The sequence below is a fragment of the Rhizophagus irregularis genome, chromosome 11, assembly GCF_026210795.1.
Source record: "Rhizophagus irregularis chromosome 11, complete sequence".
NCBI lineage: Eukaryota > Fungi > Glomeromycota > Glomeromycetes > Glomerales > Glomeraceae > Rhizophagus > Rhizophagus irregularis.
In genome coordinates this window covers 508715-525583 of record NC_089439.1, presented here as the reverse complement: position 1 = coordinate 525583, position 16869 = coordinate 508715, and the positions used below count along the sequence as shown (strand labels likewise).

At 28.7% G+C, this 16869-nt stretch overlaps 3 protein-coding genes across 3 annotated transcripts; 2 read left to right on the top strand and 1 right to left on the bottom strand.

Annotated features, from left to right (window-relative positions):
• Nucleotides 1-3150: 3150 nt before the first annotated feature.
• OCT59_002665 (uncharacterized protein) lies at nt 3151-3603 on the bottom strand (the record flags this gene model as incomplete). Its single annotated transcript, XM_066145071.1, has 2 exons — nt 3151-3387; nt 3457-3603. 2 exons carry the CDS (start codon nt 3601-3603, stop codon nt 3151-3153), a joined length of 384 nt encoding a protein of 127 aa, XP_065995825.1.
• Nucleotides 3604-7607: 4004 nt separating this feature from the next.
• Nucleotides 7608-10558, top strand: OCT59_002664 (uncharacterized protein; the record flags this gene model as incomplete). The annotated part of the gene is made up of 4 exons (XM_025329350.1): nt 7608-7669; nt 7753-8168; nt 8273-8341; nt 8415-10558. The coding sequence occupies 4 exons, from the start codon at nt 7608-7610 to the stop codon at nt 10556-10558; spliced, it is 2691 nt and encodes an 896-aa protein (XP_025172021.1).
• A 4042-nt stretch (nt 10559-14600) lies between these two features.
• On the top strand, nt 14601-15548 carry OCT59_002663 (uncharacterized protein; the record flags this gene model as incomplete). The annotated part of the gene is made up of 7 exons (XM_066145070.1): nt 14601-14862; nt 14933-14944; nt 15015-15065; nt 15130-15168; nt 15237-15299; nt 15383-15448; nt 15517-15548. 7 exons carry the CDS (start codon nt 14601-14603, stop codon nt 15546-15548), a joined length of 525 nt encoding a protein of 174 aa, XP_065995824.1.
• Between the last annotated feature and the right edge of the window lie 1321 nt (nt 15549-16869).

The following is a 16869-nucleotide window of genomic DNA, read 5'->3' as shown; positions in this document are numbered from 1 at the left end:
TGTTGCAACGCAACAGGTTACAGCTAGTAACATATATAAAAAAAAATTTTAACCGTTACCGTCCAATTTTTTTTTATTTTTTTTTAAAAAAAAAAAGAAATTCCTTTTACATTTCTTATTGCATAAAAAAGTGACTTTATTTTTATGAAATAATGGTGTTATTACATATAATAATAATACATAGATTCACGACGGTAAGACGTTTACATATATTTATGATTTTATATATTAAATTATTCGCTCTTAAATTAAACTACCATCATTGTAAAATAAAATAAAAAAAATTAAGCATTTTCTTAATAACTATAATTTAATTTCAAGTGAATTTGTCGTTATTAATTCACTATATTACTCATATAAATCATTCACGTTACCACTAATCCTGGATATAGGTATAAAAAAACAACTCAACTATGTACCAGCTGAAGAAACTCCATTTGATTGTCGCTATTAATCACATAGGATGTTAAAATTGTTGCAATTATTTTGTGGAATTTTACACTCAATGAATACAGGAGCCTCAACATTTACAGCATGAGGTGAATTATACATTTAGAGAGATTTGCGGAATATCAAGATGATTTATTTGAGGTGGCAAAGTCTGTTCATTAATATTAGAAGTAGCAGCTGGTGTACTAATCACATTAGGTACCTGCTGTTCGGGGGATAGCTGTTTGTAGGAGTGGAAACCATATATTCAAAAACCCAGATACCTCATAGACTCATTTTTGTATCTGTTGTTGGAGCGAAATACAGTATGATAATCACGCATTGTAGAGGAGGATTCTTGACTTTGATAGATATCATTCACCACATGAGGTGAATTACCTACAATGAAAAGATTATTTCCAGTAAGAGGGCAGGAACGGTCACAAGATGGGTTAAAAGCGTTCACACTATTGCAAACATTTGAAAAGATTGGCGGGACTTATTTGAGACGGCAAAATCTGTCCATTAATATTAGGAGTAACCACTAGCGTATTAATCACATTACCGTTCGGGAGATAGCTACTATATGATAAATTTCTTCTAGAATTTATTTTTTTTGATTGTACTGTAACTTTCGGAAGTTTCCTAATCTGATTTGATGTACTTTTACGCTGATATTAATTTTTCAAAAAGTTGGAGGATTTTCTTGATGGTATGATGCAAGAGAGACAATTGCGCCTGGCATATTAATTTGTTGATTACCAATTAAAGAGATAAAAAAAAATATATAATATATAATTAAAATATAATAACGATAAATTAAAATTTATGTAAATTCTGTTCTATATTTTCTTTTGTTAAATATTAACATATCGGCTGATCAGAAAAGCCTTCCATAATTTTATATGCTAAATGACAATAAGCAACCCATCAGTTATATAATGAACCCATCAACTGAGCTTAAATATTAATTGGCTTGATTTTTCCAATCAGCCGATATGATTATATAAAAATCTATGCTAAATATTTTTTTTTTTACGATCTTTTTTACGAGACTTTTTATAAGAAATTTTTTATAGAGTTAAACTATATCACTTTATAATAATTTGTAACCGACAAGTATAAGAGTTTATTCTAAAAAAGCACATAACGTATTTATAATCAGATTATCATACAAGAGATAATAGAGATTAAAATAATTTAAAAAAACATTGTTAATTTGTTACTTGTTATCAGAAAAAAACGCTTATATGATAATTTTTTTTCACAACTTCTAAATATCTTTTTTGTTTGCTCATTATTCAAAATTGAAAACAATTTATTGTAAATTTTTTTCGATTATATTATGCATATTCTTATATCCAAAGCATTAAAAAATTTTTTAATTAAAAATTTTACATCATAATAGCTCTTTAAAACTTATTTATTATTAAAAAAACATTTTGTTAGATCTATAATTCAACTTTCAACGACGACAATTGAAAATCCTAAATAAATATGAACAATTTATATCAGTAAGACTTCTTTCATTACTAATTCGCTTATTTATGATTTATTATTAATATCATTTATCATTCGTTATTATCTATTTCATTTTGCTCATTAGTTTTAATTATCTGCTTTATAATTATTAATTTAATTAGCAATAAACGTTAGGAGAAATGTTTAGAGATTAATTGGGCGGATAAAGCCACGAGTAATGATACTCTACTGTACATTTACATAATGGAGAAAGTATAAGAAAACAAATAATGACTAGGGAAATGGAATCTAGTAAAAGTTTGAAGTGGTTCTACGAAGCATAGATTCAGTTCCTGAGATGAGCAGAATAATTGGGAATTACCGGACATCGGGAAATGATGTCGTAGAAGTATATAGTCCTTCGTTACACTTCGGACTAATAACAAAAGGGAAATAGAAGGCAGTTTGATACTAAATTACAGAGGATAAGGATCACATTAGTTCTACTATAAAGGAGGATCATAACAATATTTTTATGAGAATGTTGATCCCGATATAGAAGCTATTGGAATGCATAAAGACAGAAGAAAGGAATCAACGAAACGAACCTCAAGGTAAATTGCCGGCCGATATAGAGTTTTTAGGAAGAAGGTTACAGATAAAGGAGTTCCCAGGATAATTAATTCACGATAAATAATTAGAATAATTCTAGTTTAATTTAGTATAATCAAAAAAATCAAAATAGTTTGAAAATACTTTGGTTTAGTATTTTTAAATGATAAAGTTCGTTTTGTCTTAATTCATTTTTTAAGATAGTGTCACAATGTATCAATTATTTCATTTCCACTATTCCTATCATTATTATTTTCAATATCGTAAAAAATGTGTAATGAATATGTTGATAAATCATGTAAAAAATAATCTTACAAAACTAGGCTAAACTAAAATACAATCTTTTGTATCTGGATTTGTGATATCCCGCAGCAATTATCTGTTAAATATGATTCAACCTATTAAAATACAAAAAAAAAATTAATATACATGCTAATACTCAAACTAAATTCGTATAAAATCTTATTACCTTATTTATATTCATCAGTAATATTTTGTGAATCCATATAGATATTGCTAACAAACTTTTCATATGAATTTCTTATCCATTTCTTTTCACTATAGCTCAATGTACCTTCTTTCCATATTGCAGTAGCATAAACAATTATTCTCTATTTCCTTAATATCAATAAAATTACTGAATGGTAATTATTCAAATACTTCTGTATTATATCCCTTATATTTTGACTGCTTTTCTTGAATGAAATTATCAATAATTTCATTCCCACTGATCCAATTGGTGAAATTATTTTTTAAATCACATATATAATCATATAAATTTTCACAATAATCAAAGTGTCTAACTTTAAAAACAAAATTATAATTTTTAGTAACTGGATTTTGAGAATCCCATAGCTTGTATTTTTTTTTCACTATTGTTTTAACCTATTAAATTTACAAAAAAGAATTAACTAAAACTAATATTCAATCTAAATCCAAAGAAAAATTTAATACCTCATTTAAAAATTCATCAGTAACATTTTGTGAATTATGTGAATATTTTAAAAAACTTCTATGTATGAATTTCTTTCCCATGCATTGTTTTCGGGATAACACCATAATGAACCTTTCTTCAATTCTTCCATATTGCTTTAGAACCATTTTTTACCAATAAACTCATTGTATATCCATTCAAATAATACATTATTTCTCTCGTATCTTAACTGCTTTTCTTGAATGAATTTATCAATTTTTTCATTCCCACTGATCCAATTTGCAAAATAATTCGCTTCCCATTTATCAAACGAAAATATTCTATATGTTCATCGAATGTTGTTAAAGTTTTTAGAACGAAAAATAATAACTCGATTTTAAATGGCGTAAAAATATTGTACAATTTGTACAATTCAATAAAACTAAATTTGGTTAAAGAAAATCTTGAAGTAATAAGGGCAGTGACATATATTAGCTAATATTATTTTAATAGTAACATTTACTCCCCCACCCCCAGGTAAGATTTTATGACCAATCACAACCATTTTACATGGTTTATATTATGTGTAACCTAAGATTTTCTTTTACTCCCCCACCCCCTAAAATATTAGCTAATATATGTCATTGCCCTAAGTGTACTACAAGATCGCAATATTAATCACATGATTAATTAATTAATTTCGAAAATTGATTAAGTGATATTAAGTAGTGAAATTAATAAGTAAAATCATAAAACATATTGAATAAGTCTATATTTTCAAAAAGTAAATTGTCTATGTGATTCCCAAGATCCCGAATGTAAAAAATCGCTAGAGGTCCACCGAATATGTGCAGTTTCATCAAAGGATACCTTTTTGGCGGCTATAAGAGAAACTTTCAGTATGTGCAGCCTTCTTTCGCTTGTCGCGTTTAAAGTAAGAGTAATAACGTATTTCTTTTTGTGCGTGATATTGTTGATTTCTTTCATAATGTTAATGATAAATTCATTGAAAGCAAAGTAACGTTCTTTACGTTTGCTTATATAATTGTAAAAAAGGGCCATCAATTCGGCGGGACCAAGTTGTGAATGAGCAGATCAATAGGATGTTGTTTCGAAAATGAAGTGACAAAAGTGTCATTGAAAAAGGGTGAGTTGTCTATGCATTGCTGTAAATCAAATGTTAATCCCGTGACTGATTGTTGAGAATGTTTGAACAGAATGGGTTTGAATTTATTTAAAATAGTTGTAATTTTTTCATGGCGTGATGGGCAAAGTTCTACGTATTCGTTAATATCTGTGGATGTGGAGCAAGGGACAGATCCTGTTGGATATAGTCGCGGGTAATTACGCTGAAGAATATTCGCCGTTGGATATATGAAATTGCATTTTTCGATGCGTGAACTTCGTGCACGTAAAAGTTTGGATTGGTGGGGGGACTCGTAGGGGTTGTTATTGAGCCAGAATTTGGTGAATTCCCAATCGATGTCTAGCTGTTCAATGGCGGCCAGAGAAAAGTTATTGAGTAATGAATTAAATATATGAGGTTGAATACATTGTTGCTCCATTTTCCGATGTTTTGATCAATAATGTAAATGTTATTCCATTTAATATAACCTAAAGAAGATTGATTAAAAAATCTGAAGTTAACGATGATTGGATCTTTGACATAGATCCGGCGTTCGCGAGTTCATTTATTATATCATTGTAATATAAATTGCTGTGCGCTTTGACTTTCTTGAGGGTAACGTGTAATTGTCTATGTTCTATGATCCAAAAGATAAGGTCCCGAATGAGAAATTGAGTTGATTAAGTTTTCGATAACAGGAGACTTTTGTCTTTGTGTGAAAATGTTGATGCAGCTAGCTGAACCAGTATATATTGTGATTGTGCAGTAGTATGAAGCCGTGAGTAATGCAGTTAGTATGCCCATAGATTCACTTTTGGTGGATGAAGTTAAAAAACGGTCGAGCCGCTGAAAGTTTAGGTTCGGCGTCAACGAATGACATTATATCCAGCCGTAACCGCTAGTGCAATAGGTGGTACCTATTTGTTTAACTGATTTATCTATTGAGAAGTAAAAATTTTCGTAAGCTATATGTTTAAGTGTATGTAAGGGCTAAAAGGCTTGGTAGTTATGTAATATATGAATTTGCACAGTTTGTGCTCATACGATGATTTCTTGTGTATATTCCCTATAAGAAATATGTGTACGGAAAGGATACGTTTTGTATACATTTTATGTACGTTTCTATAGATTCCGTATACAAATTCCGTATATTTAATAAGCAATTCATTTTTGAACATTTTTAAAAAAACTAATGTATATGAAGTGTATATGGAAAAAAACAATCATACGGAATGTATACGGAATTTTTAAACTTAATATTTTTAGAAAATAATTTTACAAAAATCTCGTATCATAACACGAGATCATGTGATTATTTATTGTTTGTTTTTTGTTTTTTATATAAACCCTTACTTTGATGAGTTTGATCTTCCGATCTTCCTTTCTGTCTTCCCTTCCTTCTCTTTTTCTCTTGTCTTATTTTTGTTATTTTTTTTCTAAATTTTTCTTCTTTTTTCGTCACCCTCCTTTTAAAAAAAAAATTTTTTTTTTGTACCTCACTTTAAAAATTTTTTTTCATCACTCTCCTTTAAAAAAAAAATTTTTTTTCGTCACTCCCTTAAAAAAAAAATTTTTTTTGATTTATTCTTTTATTCCCACTCTTCTTTTTTTTTAAAAAAAAATTTTCTTCTTTCTATTTCTATTTCCTCTTTATAAAAAATTTTTTATTTTTCTAACTTTGACGTCGTCTCTTTTAAAAAAAAATTTTTTTTAACTTTCCTAACTTCGTTACCCTCTTTTTAAAAATATATATATTTTTTTTGATTTATTCTTTATTCCCCTTTCTTTTTTATTTATATTTATCCCTTTTTTTTATTTCATAGGCCAGCAGATTTTTTTTGTGAGAAGATTCAGTTTCTTTTTTCTTTTTTGTAGATCAGTTTGGGAGTCTTTTCCTTTCCTTTTTGTAGGATTGTTCAAGATTTTTTTTCTTTTTTTAGGTCAGTTCGAATTTCTTTTTTTTTTTTTTTTTGTAAGTTGGGTTCAGATTCTTTTCTTTTTGTAGGTTGTTTCAGTTTTGTTGCTTCAGAGTCTTCTTTTTTTGTAGGTCAGTTTTGGATTTATTTTGTTGTTTTGGTTTCTTTTTCATCAGATGCTCCATAATTCTTTTCATTTATGTAGGTCAGACATTCTGGAGTTCTCTTTCTTTTTTTTAGGAATGCTGACCTTTGGTGATTTGGACGATTGCAGATACTACTATATGAAGGGGGGATTTTGTTTCCAATTAAGTTAGACGTTCTTATGTTTCTTTTTTTGTTTTTTTTGGGTTGTTTGACTCCAAATGAACCTGAACTTATAGATAATTTTGGTTGCAATAGGTGGTTTTAATGAGGAGGGAATTTTCATAATGTATTTGTATTTTGTTTATTTTTTATTTTTTAATTTAATAAAGTAAAATTAGATTTATGTAAATATAATTATAGTAAATTGTAATACAAATAGTAAATTCAGTGACCAAATCGTATAAATTTCGTGATAAAATCAGTGATCAAATCATGTAAATTCCATATGAATTCCGTGCAAATTCCGTATCCAAACCATATATTTAGTGATACGGAATTGTGCATTTTTCCGTATCATATTATGATACGTTATTTCTAAGGAAAAAAATCGTATAAAAACTTTATAAAAAACGTATCCAATTTTTTTATAGGGATTGAACAGTAGCAATTGTTGTAGCGATCACGCATTTGCATGAAGGTAATATGAATTAAGTGTATGTCCTGGACAAGCTGTTAAAGCCAAGTGTTGTCCTCTCGTGGTTAATATTGGGTTATCGAAGGAGTTATTCGGTATGAAATGTTCAATATAGGAGATCGGACCCTCCGAATTAGTATCTTGATAGATAGCTTTTCGAAAATGACGTCTTTGATTTAATTGATAATTGTTACTGTGTCTTTTATAGGGTGTATATAAAACCATTAAAATTAAAATTAAATAATGCACGCAACTTCTATTTCGACACCTGAATTATTTTGATCGGCATTGTGATTAAATTTTTTTTTTTTTCATAATTCTTGAACGATGACTCACAGTTCGTAATAATTACTGGGAAATATAAATAACATGATGTATAGTCAAAATGTTCGAGTACTTTCTAGAATCGAGGAATATAAGCCACTTGTTAGGTTCGTTGTATCCAAAAAAATCTTTTATTTGTGTTATACTGAAAAATTACTTTGTTTTTAACTCTCGATTTTTGTCTTTACAGACATATTGTCGAAATGTCGTTATTTTGTGTCGTTCTAACTCATCCCCTTCCTGAACCTTTTCCGGTTAACATATCCAAAGAAAACTGGATCTCTGAATATGAAACTATCTCTAAAGAAAAACTCACCTTCGGGCATCTCAAGATGATGATACTTAGAGAAGTGAAGAGCAACCCTGTTTACATGAACGTTCACGGGGTGAAGTCGCTATGGAAAGTTAAAGGTCTTGCCGAAGGTAACAATAAGTGGACAAATCTTGAGGAAACAGCTAAAGAAGACGAAACTGACGTTGAACAAAAACTACGAGAACTCGGAGGTGACAAGCTGATCTCGACTATGAAGGTTGAAGCTGTTTTCCAAGACCCTTATGATGATGGGATCCACATCATTGTTCAACCGCCACCGCAGGCCACCACTGGTAAGTGTCTCCCAATGGTTTACCTCTCGAACAAGAAATTCACATATATATATATATATATATATTCGCGTTATCTCACATCTTATAATTTTTTATTCGATCAGGGAAAAAAAGACGCGAAGACTCGGGCTCAGATGAAGAAGGCAGAACCCGAAAAAAAGAAAGACATGCACGTGCGTAATATATACTGTTGTGATGTTGACTAGCAATCATGTTCTTATTTTAAAATTCACTTTCCATTTTTAGCAAAAACCCTGGCTTCTCTTCTTACTTCGTCAACATTACAACCATTTCCTTCAAATATCCCTCCCCACAAGTTTTACGATCGTGAACAAGCTCTAAAATTAATGTTAGATGTTGCTCGCTCTAACTTCCAAGGTCGCAAAAGTTTGGACCATAAAAATCATAACTTTCTCCTAATTCCTGGAGGGATTGGAATAGGCAAAACACGAATGGGCTGGGAATCCAAGTATCTGTCCTCTAACCTGGTAGGAGGAAACGATGACAATGATGATTTTGTGGAAGCTATGAAAAACCCCTGTTACAACTTCATTGATTTGAATAATGGAAGCAAATACATTGATGGTTTTGATGACAAGGAAGATGCAAGTGTGCGAATAGGGGCACGTATTGCATTGTCATCAGGTTTGGTGTCAGATAGTCGTCTATCTACTCTGGTGATGGATACTAACATTGGACTTTTCTCATTTTCCAATGTGATTTGCGAGATCCTTAAACGTCACTTTATAAAAAACCGGTGTCCGCTTGCAATCATTATCCATATTGACGAATATCAAGTTTACATTAATGACATTCAACAACACCAACAATTATCATGGAAAAAATCTCGTGATTTCTTTAAATCAATGCTAAGAGCGATTGGTAGTGTCATGCGTGGTAATAATATAGAAAGAGAGTATAATGGAAAATACTTCATAATTCCAATCTGCACAGGAACATCTGCCATTGACATTCATTTTTTACCCACGGAGCATAAACAAGAAATCTTGGAGCTCAGGCCTTTGAATTATGCTTCAGCAAAATCAATGTTTCTTGACAAGTATTATTATTCAAGTGGAATAGCCAACAAAGACGATGTGGTTCGAGGTCTCAAAAATCACTTTATTAATATAGATTTCCAAGATTACACTGATGAAAAATTCGATAATCTTTCAAAAGAGCTTTGTAAATTTGTCTTAGATCAACAACACTTTCGCATTGCCATGTTTGACACTGGCTTCATTCCAAAGTTCATTGACGATCTCTTGGGCCCATCTACTCTCAAATCAGATTTTGATTGGGGAAATCAACTATTAACTAAAATATCTGGCCGAAATATAGGTAACTGGAAGGAGGAATTTAGTGATATGCGTATTGTGATCTCATTTGGGCTTACCAGACAGCCTATCAAGCGAGATTTTCGACTAACCAGTGGCTTATCCATTGGCGAGCTTGAGCGATCTGGTTTAATCTATCTTTCAAACACTAAAGGTGAATGGTATATAATAGTTATGCCCTTTATGCTATTGAAAGTACTCAACAACCAGCTCCTAGTATCTAATGTAGTAGAACCTGTGTTTCAAGATAATCTTCTCTTAATCCCAACATACGATTCTCCTTGGCAGTGGCAAAACTTCGAATCTCTATATGGACATTATCAAAAAGCAATCATTGATAGTTTAATCTACATTCAAGAAGCAAAAATTAATTCTATTAAATATAAAATTAATGAACTTGAATTAGAGCAAAAAAAACAAGAGGAAATTTGTGAAATAGCCAAGATTAATCGCAAAATTGATTTGAAAAAACAAGAACTTAACAACCAAATAAATAATTACTGGCAACTATCTGATATATTTCGTGGTGTAAAAGGTGCTGACACACTTCTTCAACGTAGAGTACAGTTGCGCCAACTCAAAGTTTTTATTGAGAAAGAGAAGTTTCTTCAATTGACAGATGATATCGCAAAATTTGATAAGTCAGTGTTATGTGATGATAATGTGATTCGCCCATTCAATGGAGGCGTTTTCCGATGTTATCAAGGATGTGCAAATATTGATCACCGTTGGGCATTTGATTCTGCCGATTCTGGAAAGAATTTAGCAATATTTTCGCAAATCAAGTATTCAGAACGTGATTCAACTACTGAACTTTCAACACCAGCCATTAAACGATGGTATGATACAACAATGGAATCAGTAAAAAATTATAAGAATGACTATGATGTAGTTCTTATTTTATTTACAAATCAGAAATGTACAGGAAAACTTAATATCGAAGCAATGCCTCAACTACTTCTCATTTATCCGGAAAATATTGAGAAGTATCTTTCCCTGGCATTTGCTCATCGTAGTTTAGTAGATGGACCAAGTGAAAATAATTATTCATGAATCAACATTAACATGTTTTTTTACTTTTTAATTAAAAATATACATATATATATTTATTTTAACTAAAAAATCATACAAAGTATATTAATTAATTTTAAAAAAATAGTTTATTTTGCTTATATTGCGAAAAAAAATAAGTAATATAGGTACAAAAGAATCAATCCGATCACTGATCTAGAAAAAATTCAAGTAGCGATCTGTTACAAGGCTAGTGTCACATGACAGATGATCTTGTAATGTTGCGTATGTTAAAAAAGAATCATATCATTTCGCGTTAAAACTTGGTTTTAACAATGTACATGTACATAACATACTAAATAAACTTTGAAAAGATTTTCTAACATCTTTTGAGCTATTTTAGACCCTTTTACTTTGCTGTTGCATATTTTTGTCGTTTACGAAATTTTTGAAAATTTAGGAACAATTTTTTTTTACCTCAAGTCCTCAACTTGTTCCACTAGTCTTTACTTCTCTTTTTATTCATAAACAGTTTCTTTCGGCCACTTTATGTTTTCAGCCAATACAAACACTCCTGACAAAGCATACCTTCTCATAAAATTTCCTTAGGTAGTGGTACACTGTACTCTGATTTCGCCTTTTATGACTAGATCTACCTTTTTACGTTTCTATTTTAGTAGATGATCAGTAAATATATCACGTGTCCACAGAATTTTTTGTTGGGACGCAATTGGATATAATTTACGTGTTCTTGCGAACCAACGAGTTCAAAAAAAACCACCCAAGAAAATTTTCGGTAACTGACTTGACAAATTTTATTGAACAGTTTATTTTGTGCAATATACAGAAAAATTGAAACATTTATCTTAAAAATACTTGTAGTTTTTAATAAAAAAAAAATACAAAGAAACGTATCTATGTGCATTTTTATTTTGTAATTTCCCTCGTACTTTGTTAAATGCATTTTTTAGTAGGTGTTGTAAGGACAATTAAATTAGAGTGAGGTATCTTTAAGTGGGGATTGTTATAAAGCAGGCTATACATAAAAGGATATGACGTTCAAACCCGATATCATTTTTTTTACGATCCCTTTTGTTTATTTTTCCATTTTTTGGTTATTCTGAGGTTTTCACTTTTCACCAAAACTATGTTTAATAGTGATCCTTGGCCATTTATCTGGATAGCCTATGTCCATTTTATTTATGCATAATGAAACCCATACAATATTCAAGTATGTTTATATATTTAAATATTAATAATGGAGGTGCAGACGTTTGATTAGTGACGTTTCTCAAGTTACGCCATATTATGTTGCGACTGTTACGACTGTTACGTCATTGACGTGCTATGATACAGTTAGTACCAGATAATGCATAGGCATTACAATTTACTCCACATCAAAAAAAAGCTCAGACACATGATTTAGTGTACGGTGATATTCCCAACTATTTTTTAAAATGCGCATTAATTTTTTTTTGAATTTTTTGTGCAATAAAAAAATACATATTTTCATAAAATTTTAAATCAAAAAAAAAATTAATTTTTGACGTACCTTTTTATAAAAAAATTTAGAATTTATAAGTATTAATTCTGTCTATAAACAAATTTGCAAATCTTTTTATTACAGTATTTATTTTACAATTTTGTAATATAACAGAAACACGCGTGTGACTTATTTAACTTTAAATCATGTATTTCTTATTAGTCGACAGTGGATTTTATTTTATATAATTAATTCGAATGTTATAATTACTTAATTTAAAGCACCAGCTACTTTATTAAACTGTAATTTGTCTAAAAATCAGCTTGAGAGGATTTGTTTAAAAATGATCTCATTGATATAAATCAAGTTATAATAGAAATTCTCACTAGTTTTGTTCACTTATATTCTGCAATAATAAACGTACAAATCTTGTATGTAAAATTTCAAATTACGTAATCTTCTCTTTTTGCAGTTTGTTTCGTTATTTCGTAAACTGATAAGTTCTTTGGTTCACGTGACTCACGTGATTTAGAAATTCAAATAACGGATTGACTACGCCCGTGATAAATCACGTAGCCACCGCAGTCTTAACAAAATAATACTTATTAATAAAATATAAATAAATATAATAATATGCTTGGTTTATCTTAATCAAATATATCTAAAAATAAAAATAAAAATATTGTTTCTCAAATTCCCCCTTTTACTAAGTCCGAATTCCCAGATATTTATATAAAATGCTATTTCTTTTTATAGAATCTCTCTTTAAGATCGAAAATTCCGAATTTTTATATTTTCAAATTTTTCAATTTTGATTTTTCAACTTTTTACTCTTAACGAACCTTTTTCTCAGAACCATATTTCATTTTCAAAATTTCAATTTTGATTTAAAACTTCGTAAAATTTCTCTTTTTTGATCTTCAAACCTCTTTCTTAATATATCCTATCCTTGATCTTAGTTCCCTTTCCCAATCTAAATAGATTATGACACAAATTATATGTCCTCTAGTTACATCTTCTCGGATGTTACATTTGTAACATTACACTATTTTAAACTATTATAATTCTGTACACTAATTCTAAATATAATACTGATCCCACAATTATTAAATTTATTAGTTAAGTTACGGCATTACACCATTCTTTATTTGGCGTTTTTTAATTTATGCACCTGCAAGCACCTGCAAGCTCACCACATTAATCATCACTATATTTATCACCTGTACCGTACAATATTTATTTATATTATGTATGAGCGTGACAATTAACTTGTCTAATTAAAAACGATATATTTGCTTTGTTTACAAAATTTTGTGAAACTCACTCCGAAGTTTGTTAATTCATAAATTTCATTAACAAAAAAAATTTAGTTTATCTCACATTATGACTTCTATTCGAGAAAACATAGTTTTTGCTGCAATTGATAGAGCATATGCATTAATAGATTATAATATTCAAGATACTATAGATAAACGATTTGAATTTAAACAGCAAACTATTCTTGCTGACAAATCTCTTACAAAAGATGAAAAATCACATGCAGTAAAATTATTAAATAAAGATTTTGATCTTTATAAAATTCTTTATAATGAAGGAACAAAAAGAATTTGTGAAAATTGTCATGTTGTATGTTTAGCTACATTATACTGTGAACATTGTGTTCGAAATTATTTAAAATCAAAATTTTCAAACTGGACATCTGGAAATAATGATATTGATAATTTAATACAACAATGTCAAATGGAAACAATTGAACCAAGAAGAATAGTAGAATGGATCCCATATGATAAATTACAAAATATTGAATATTTAACTAAAGGTGGATGTTCTGAAATTTATACAGCATATTGGATTGATGGAAGTTATGATGAATGGGATTCAAAAGAAAAACAATTAAAAAGATATAAAGGACATGATGGACATGATGTAGTACTCAAAAAGTTAGAAAATGTTGAAAGTGCTAATAAAAGTTGGTTTGAAGAGGTATTTAATTTAAAATTATTTGAAAAGGTGACTAAAATAATTACTATATAGTAATATCCATTATTTTTTTTGTAGAGTAAATCTCATTTTTATATAAGTAACAAATGTAGCCATGTTGTTCAATGCTTTGGTATAACAAAAGATCCATCAGATGGGAATTATATGCTTGTAATGTTTGGATTGGATAAGAATTTGAGAGAATATTTACATCAAAATCATAATAAAATTACATGGAAAAGAAGAATTCAAATTATTCATGATATAGTGTATGGTGTATATAGAATTCATGAAGAAAATGCAATTCACAGAGATTTGCATTCTGGAAATATATTATTTAATCATGCAAACATTCGTATAAGTGATCTTGGATTTTGTTGGCCAGCTGATAAACCATTAAACAGTATATATGGAAACCTTCCTTATATAGCTCCCGAAGTTATTGTAAAAATGAAATATTCTTTTGCGTCTGATATCTATAGTATTGGTATGCTTATGTGGGAAATCTCATCCGGACAACCACCTTTTGTCTATAAACATAATTATGACCTTGCGCTAAAAATAATAAATGGAATGAGGCCAAGAATAATACCAGGAACTCCTTTAAAATATAAAGAACTAATGGAACAATGTTGGGATGCTGACCTAACAAAAAGACCTGATATCGATGCTCTTTGTGATGAAATAGAATCTTTATATAGATCATATCTCAATAATGAAAATGATGAACAACAGACAAATAACATTACAAGCATAGATAACTTTCAATTAAATACAAATTTTAGTATTAATTCTACTAACTCTATTAACTCTATTTTAAGAAATTCTAGTAGTAGAGTTTATTATTTTAAAGATTTGCCTGAACCAAGAAATGCAACTAAAGGTAAAAAAATTTTATTTATCAAGATTGGTTAACATCATAATAACTGGTCATCTATATTTTTATCTAATAGAAGAACAAGAAGGTAATCATTGATATTCGTCAAAACGAATTATATATGGAAAAGTATAGTATTTATAACGTTTGTTTTATAGCTTATCATAGTATACAATTTGACTTTGATTTACAAGATGGCATAATTACAGGTAATAATTAATACATGATTTTGAAATTTTTAATTGAAATAATTTAATAGTTTATTTATTTTAGAAGTAAAAGACGAATCTAATAAAAGAATTTATTTTAATGGTAATGAGTTATTTTATGAATTATTTATCAGCAGTAAGTAAAATAATTAATTTTCTATTACTTAAAAGTAGAAGGACAAGATGATTTAACTATTAACTCTAAGAAAGTAAAGTTAAATAATAATGATAAAGGTAATTATTTTTAAATCTCTGAAATTATTATACACGTGTAATAAAATAGGATACTTATAATTTTATTTTAATCCTAAAATTAGATGATGATGAAATGTATGATCCCAATTTTCTTTCAGAGGAACAAGATGAATTAAAAGTTTCTGACAGTAAGTATGTTTTTAGAATATCTTCTTGCGTATTATGATTAATATTAACTTATAATACCAATTTTTAGGTAAGATGGATCTTAACTATCTATTAAATTAAATTTTATTGTTATTATTTAAGAATTATTTAAACACTAAGGTTTAGAGTAGCAATATTTGCAAGTTTTTTAGTTTGTAATTTGAATAATTCGCTTTATTTATAAGTATATATAAAATATGATTTAATAAAATTAAACAATTCTTTTTTATAAATCCATTGCAGAGGGGAAATTTTCATGATCATTTATATCTAACCTATACATTGCAATATAATAATATTTTTATAAAATAGATTTCTTTCGAGAAAATATACGAACGAAAGAAACACTTTCTGATCCAAAATCAGGATATCGCGATCAAGTAGTTGCGAGATACTGCAAAAAAATGAAAAAATTGGAAAATTTTAGATGATTGTATCGGAAATTTAATAGAACTCCCGCTTAAGTAATTATTTATAATTTATATAAAATAATTTTTTTTTTTAATTGACATGAAAAATTTTTTTATTGGAGGTTATTATGTATAGTGTTTCGATCCAGGCAGAAACCGTCATCCGGATAAATTAAAAAAAATATCCGGTTTCTATCCGGATTATCCGACTCGGATAAAAATCCGGATATATCCGGGTAGAAACCGAAATCCGGATAAAATTATTTAAATTTTTTTTACTGTAGATCATTTTTAATAAATAAAATTCGTGGCATTCATTTAATTTAATGTGGCATTTAATTAATTAAATATATGGCATTTAATTAACTACTAAATTCGTGGCATTTATTAAATTTATGACAATTAAATTTCGTGGGATTGATATAAAAATTTATTTATAGCATTTATTTTTTTATTTATAAATTTAAGTACAGTTAGTTAATGTAGTCCTAAGCCCTAACCAAAATAAATAAATACTGTAATCATTTTCTTGGATTTTTTTGTAATTTCACTTGAAACATATTTTTGAATAGTGGAAAATAATTCATAAAATTATGGAAAACAGTAACGTTCAAGATTATATTACTCTAAGTGAAAATGAAGAGTCCAGTGATGAAGTTACAGAAATTGCTCTAATACTAAAAAGAGGATGACCTAAAAAATTATCTAGGACACTTGGAAAATAAAGGATGATAAGTGCTAGTAAAATAAGTTAACTGTACTTGAATTAACAAGTCAAATATCAAATAATCCAAATCCATTTAAACTAACTACTACAATGACTAAACCACAAACAAAAGTGAGTTGGGTATGGGAATATTTTGTTAGAAAACAAAGTGAAAATGGAGAAATACGCGCATATTGTCAGTTTATATCAGATAATGGAGAAAATGTACAAAAAGTTATAAATATGATGGATCTGTTGTTAAGCATGGAATAACACCACCCACAGA